This window comes from Sparus aurata, chromosome 21 (genome assembly GCF_900880675.1).
Source record: "Sparus aurata chromosome 21, fSpaAur1.1, whole genome shotgun sequence".
In the NCBI taxonomy this organism is placed as follows: domain Eukaryota; kingdom Metazoa; phylum Chordata; class Actinopteri; order Spariformes; family Sparidae; genus Sparus; species Sparus aurata.
Window position 1 is genome coordinate 34,381,021 of NC_044207.1, and position 6,812 is coordinate 34,387,832.

At 40.3% G+C, this 6,812-nt stretch overlaps 1 protein-coding gene across 2 annotated transcripts; it reads right to left on the reverse strand.

The window, feature by feature from the left end:
• Positions 1-630: 630 nt before the first annotated feature.
• LOC115572509 (immunoglobulin lambda-1 light chain-like) lies at positions 631-5,162 on the reverse strand. Of its 2 annotated transcripts, XM_030402656.1 has the most exons (5): positions 4,524-5,160; positions 2,818-3,120; positions 1,896-1,970; positions 1,371-1,448; positions 631-1,200 (listed from the first exon to the last, which is right to left on the reverse strand). In XM_030402656.1, exons 1-5 carry the CDS (start codon positions 4,660-4,662, stop codon positions 1,091-1,093), a joined length of 705 nt encoding a protein of 234 aa, XP_030258516.1. In that variant the 5' UTR covers positions 4,663-5,160; the 3' UTR covers positions 631-1,090. The 2 variants fall into 2 exon arrangements, with proteins under 2 accessions (XP_030258516.1, XP_030258518.1); XM_030402658.1 differs by lacking the exon at positions 1,371-1,448 and having other exon boundaries at positions 4,524-5,162.
• Positions 5,163-6,812: the final 1,650 nt, after the last annotated feature.

Genomic DNA, 6,812 nt, shown 5'->3' on the forward strand with positions numbered 1-6,812 from the left:
ATTGTGGCATAAAGCCTGTTTTTAAGTTTCACGGTTGTTTTTCTCTGACTTACAAACTCAAAAACACTCATGTGAAGGTGTGTAACTGCTGTGAAAACACACTGAATGATTCTGGTGTAAAAGCTGTGAGAGTTAAATGATATTGTATTGGCTGATAAGAAATAAACACAGCCATCATTCAAACTGAAGGCGACTGATGAAGCTGCTGTGTGATCATTTTATAGTAGTTGTAGCTTGAAATCAGCTCGCTCTGCTGTTTGTTCATGTGTGTAAACAACAGTGTCGTCAGCGTAGAGTTTGACATCCACACTGACACAATTATAAAAGGGGCTCAGCACTGAACCTGGTGGCACAGCCACACCTACTGACTTGTATATAATAGCTATATGTTTCTGTTTGCTTCTCTTTCTTTAGCTTTGTTGTCCTTGTTTAGCTGCATGCTAATATTCACATCTTCCTCTACATTTGTTCTTGCTGCTGTGTGAAAGTATATTGAGAGCTAATTACAACCAGAGTCAAACGACTTGTAGGCGTCAACATACATGGTCCATGAAGTTGATTCTGTTTCTCATGATTTGCTCTGAAGACAAACTGAAATCCATAAAAACAAGACTGTTTCTGAAACACACACTGTGATTTTTCACTTTATTGAGAATGTTACACTGAAAGAATTGAACAAAGCTGCCACACTCTGCATAATGTATTAAAAAGAAAGACAAGAAGAGAAAAATACTAAAACAATCAAATATCTAGCAGACAGCTAATGATTCAGCTTCATGTTCTATTATTATACAAGTCACAATTCAAAGTGGAAATAAACTAGAGGATGAAAATAACACTATAGCACAGAATTTATACTCAGTCACTGCAGATATATATGTGTATATATGTATTTATATATGTAGGATGACTGAATCTAACCTGTGCATCAAAAGATACATTTTACAACCAACCACAAAACATGAACACTGACATTTGTGAGTGCTGATCAAAGTGATCAATGAGACGAACTGATGAGATTTGATGGTGAGAAAAGGCGAGCAGAAAACAGTCAGTCAGCATGTGAGCAGTTGGTGGACGGTCCCTTGTTTCAGAGGATCCTCAGCAGAGAGAGTCCACAGCAGTACACCAGACTCTTCACTATCAGCACTGTGTAGAGCACACAGAGCAGCTTCACCCTGCACTGAGACTGGAAGGACACTAACACACACACACACACACACACACACACACACACACACAGAGTAAATGTCACCTTTCACGGCACACACAATCATTAGATTCATTCTACATATAGGAATATTTATAGTGGAGCGTTTCTTCAGAATGGTGCTCTGGTCAGTGACTGTCTTTCTACGTGAAGAACTCACCTGTTTGACGCCACGTTACGGTGGAGGTGGGCAACTTGCTGGATGTGGTTCTGTTGTTGTTTGTTGTCTGACCTGCAGCTGTATTCAAACATACAGTACATCCAGACTGTTACACCACTGCGTGAAGTCTGTTGTGTCATTGTACTTCATATAAAGTAGGAACTGTACAAATAAGCTTCATTTAATCTGACTAAGACCTGTTTTTATTAGTAACAAGGTTTAACTGTGACATTCAGTAATAATAATACAAATAATAATAATAATAATAATAATGATGAGAATAATAACAATAATAATAATAATAATAATAACATCATAGCAGTAGATCAGAGACATAATGATTTCCACCACAGAATTGTATCTGTTTTCAATGCCGTGCCGTCTGAGGCCTGAACATCACGGCCCTCTAATATTGGTTTTCTTCATTTTCCCTTACGTACAGAGATTTATTTACATTCTGTGAATCTTTTATTGGTTTTATGTAATGGAGACAAAGCCCACAGTAAGATATTTAACAGAACTCACCTGCTGCAGGCTGCGTTACGATGGAGGTAGGTGGTGCGCTGGATGTGATGCTGCTGCTTGTTGTTTGAACTGCAGCTGTATTCAAACATACAGTACATCCAGACTGTTACACCACTGCATGAAGTCTGTTGTGTCATTCTACTTCTTATAAAGTAGGCACTGTACAAATAAGCTTCATTTAATCTGACTAAGATCTGTTTTTAATTAGTAACAAGGTTTAACTGTGACATTCAGTGATAATAAAAAACAACAACAGTAAAAATAATAATCACACAGCAGTGTATCAGAGACATTATTTATAATTCTCTGATGCTTCAGGTGTAGATGCAGATTAGAAGGTTCTTCTCCAGCAGCTTCTGCAACACTTTCCTGAGGTTATCTGGACAGTTATAGAGTCGATTAGCCTGATTATTACTGTACAACAGAAACATGTAGCTGCAGCAGACAGAGAAGGACAAACAACTGCTGCAGCCTGCACACTACTACTTACAGCAGCAGGTCAACATGACACATTATTACCTACTTGTGATTATGCATTAGGAAAGTAAAAGAGGTTGTACTTCAATTAAATAGTTACACATGCCCGGCAATGTGTCTAATTATTAGTTAGTGAATTTCAGCACAATGTGAAACATTCTAGGTATGAGGAGGAACACTGAACAGCAGCAACAGCAGCAGCTGACCAGATAAGTTAACAGGTTTGACGTTCAGATGATTCATAAACATCCTCAGCAGCTAACAAAGCTTTATTATCAGGCCTGTCACTCTCTCTCTGACCTGAGATCCACATCAGTAACCATCACCCACTTTCAATGTGCAGCACAGTCAGTGCTCACGTAACACGACAACCCAAGTGCAGGTCAGAGTCATGGCCAGGTCAGAAGATTATTTCTTTCTTTCTTCAGCACAACACAATCATTACCTTGTTCTGTTTGGTTCTGCACTGTGCCCCCCTCGTGCTGGACGGAGCAGCGGTATTTATACGTGTCGAGAGCGTCCCGATCAAGCGGCAAGATGGTGGCGGTACATCCCGACTCACTGAGCTCCAGCTGCTCTCCCTCAGCAGGCAGCGACTCCACCTGATCCTCCTTTTGTCTTATCCAGGAGAACTGGACCAGAGGAGGAAACATGGCTGAGGCCACACACAGCAGGGAGCTCCTCCCCTCCAGGTGGGCTCTGGATGCTGCTGGGTACACGCTCACCACGGGCTTCACTACCTGCTCAGCTGAAGTTTGACAGCAGCAACAAGCAGCACAGACACACATTGACACAGTCAACAGCAGCTTCCAGCACTGCACTGCATTCAGTGTGATCCTGGAAACTACATGTACTCTGATCACTAAACTACTCATCAATACAGCACAAAGTTCAACACATAGACTGGATTCACCTGCACATCAAACACACTCATCATGTCATGTCATCATGTGTTATATGGGGACAAACAACATTATGTGTTCAGCACTTCTTTCTTTCAATGTGCACATTCATCATTATTATGACTCTTACTAATAATAATATAACATCATATTTTCATACAATGGAAAATCTTCATCTGTATCATGATAAAAGACAGATTATAATAAAGGACATATTTACCCTCAAGTTTAATACGCGCTGACATTTTAATGTTGACATCATCCACCACGTATTATAAATATTTAAACAAGATTCATCTTGAATTTCATGTTAAACATGAATAACAACTGCTTTCTAATATAATATGAAGAAAGTTGAGAATGTATTGATCCTTTACAGAAATATAACATAGTATGATAATATTACATAATATAATATAATATAATATGATATAATATAATATAATATAATATAATATAAAATAATACATTTCAATATGATACGTCTTTTTGAAAACAGTATTTTGTACACAGTAGTTACCATCACGCGCTGCTAATTAATTTACTTTTAAGTATTTTAAATTATGTTTGGCATTTTTCTTTTTTAAACCCAATTATACTTGAAAGTATTAATGAATATATTTATCATATAATTTATTTAAAAGTCATTTAACACAGAAAATACATTGTGCCATTGCAAATCATACTGTATCATTTTTTAAAAATATGTTTTCATATTTTAGTATAATTTCTATATTTTATATTGATTGTGATGTCATATTCAGTGTCTGTTTGTTTTCATGTATACATATACTTGAAGACATTTGTACCATTATGTAAAATACAATGTCCTGATACAGTCTGACCATTTAAAATCAGAAATTTAATTTTTTATCTAACATGTATGATATATATTAAATGATGTTTAATATCATATATGATGTTGTTTTATAAAAACAAGTGATGGTGCTGAATTACTGAGAGGATCAAATACTGTATATTTGTAACATTGTCAACATCAAACTTTTTTTCTATGAATCAGTTTGATCTCCTGCAGAAGTAAAGGAGAACTTCAGCTGTGCAGTGAGATTTAAACATCTTTTCAGGAGTTATGAATCTTTTTATGGAACAATAGCTGCATGGCTGCAATAATTCTCTACTAATTATGAACAAACTAACATGTAAAGCCTGAAGCAGCAGAAACTCATTAAAAACACATTTTACACTTTTTCAATAAAACAACTGAAGGAAAATGAAGCTTTATTCTTACTTGTTACAACCAGTTTAGTTCCAGAGCCAAAGATCAGGTGCAGTCCTCCTCCCACAGTGAGAAAGAGTAATACAAAAACCTGTGTGCTGTTGAACGTGTCGGCTGAGGTGAACGAGTCCAAATGATGAAGCAGGATCATGTTTCAGCTCCATGATGTGTTTCTCTAATGTTCATATCAACATGACTGTCTCTTCTTTTATTGTCTTTTTAGACACACTAGCAGTGTTGCGCTGTGGATGCTAATGTCTGTCGCTCCACTACTTTAGTCCACATGGATTGGACCTGGACCAAAGGATGGATGGATGGACTGACATGACATTTTCTACAGACATTCTTGGTCCCCAGAGGATGAACTTCATTCATTGACTTTGTTGATTCTGACTTGTTATCTAGCTCCACCAGCAGGTCCACCAGTTCCTGGTCCTCAGTCTGCGGCCCAGTCGACACCTGTTCCTGCTTCCTTGTCTGCGGGTCAGCAGACTGGCTCCAGAGCCGGACCGGCGGTCTTTCCTGATCCCCGTCCAGACCTCCAGCTGCCGGCCTCCTGCTCTGCCTTGCAGCAGTCCTCTGTTCCTGTTCTGCAGCAACCTGTCTGAGCTGAGCTGCAGCTGTCTCCAGTTCCTGTGCTGAATCAGTCTCCTGTGGCTGTGGTTCTGTAACCTCTTGTTTTCCTGACTCTGACAGCTCCACCAGCTCCAGTGGCAGCTCCTGCCAAATCTCTCAGGGGGGCAACTGTTGTGATGATGTCTAAGGTGACTCAGGTAAATGAAGGCAGCTGATATTGTCATGTTGCAGTGAACTCTCTGTACAGTTTGGATGAACATTACACAGTGATCATCAACAGAGCTAACAAAGGACAGTGGCACTGGGCCTGTTGAGGAGATATAAATGCAGTGTTGGAAATGTGCATTTCACTGCCTGTGGAAAGAAACTGTTCACCAGTCTGTTTGTTTTAGATCTGATAGATCTATATGTCTTCTAAGAGAAGAGGGGGGAGAACAGTTAATGTCCAGGGTGAGTGGGTCCTAATAATACAGCTGGGCTCCTTTTGGAGTCGGCCAGTGTAAACGTCCCGATGACACGCTTAGTTTCCTTTTCCTCAGCTTTGTCGTAGTCGCCAACAGGTTGACGGCTCAGGGGGTCTGCCTTGTTGGTTTTGCCGGGAATGTGGATTATCTGGTACGTGAACTGCTGTAGATACAACAGCCATCTTTCTACTCTCGCAGATGGGGGGATTGTGTTTGGTGACAGTACCTTTACCAATTCTTTACGATCTGTAAGGATCTTGAATTCACATCCGATGAGATACAGGCTAAACTTATGACAGGCCCAGAATACTACTAGAGCTTCTCTTTCGAACTGAGAGTATTGTGTCTCAGTAGGTGTGAGCTTCCTACTGGCGTAGTAGACTGGCTTCCAGACTCCGTCTGTCTGTTGTTGTTCCAGAATTGCTCCTAAGCCAATAGGAGAAGCATCACATGTGATTCTGGCAGGTCTTCCAACAGTGTAGTACTCCATGACTGGAGCTGCTATCAGTGATTTCTTAAGCTGGTCAAATGCATGTTGTTCCTCTTTTTCCCATGTCCATTCGACGTCTTGCTTTGTGAGCTCCCAGAATGGCACAGTTATTGTGGCGAATCGAGAGACGCACTTTGCACAGAACTGAGCCAATCCAAGGAAACTACGCAGCTCTGATGCGTCAGCTGGTGGAAGGGCATGCACAATGGCTTGGACTTTGTCGTCAGACACTCTGAGGCCTTCTTGAGACAGCACATGACCCATGTACTTGATGGATGTCAATTTGATCTGACATTTCTTCTCATTCACGGTCAGTCCTCTTTCAGCTGACCGTTGTATCACTGTAGCTAATCTAGAGTCATGTTCGGCTTCTGTGCTTCCAACTACCACTATATCATCAGACATGTTGTATGCCCCAGGGCAGTCCTTTATCACTTTGCTGATAATCTGTTGGAATTTTTCTGATGCCATGTTTACACCAAAAACAAGTCGCGTGTATCTGTAGAGGCCTCCAGGTGCAGCAAATGTGGTGATTTCCCTAGAGTCTGGATGGAGCTCTACTTGGTGATACGCCATGTTGAGGTCAATTTTTTAGAAATATTTTCCTCCAGCCATCTCCCGGACTGTCTCCTCAATCGTTGGCACTGGGTGGCGCTCTCGAACAATTGCTATGTTGGCTCTGCACATGTCAGTGCAGATTCTGACATCTCCTTGTTTGTTGTCATTTTCTGGTCTTTTCTCCACTGTTACTAACGGATTCACCCAATGAGC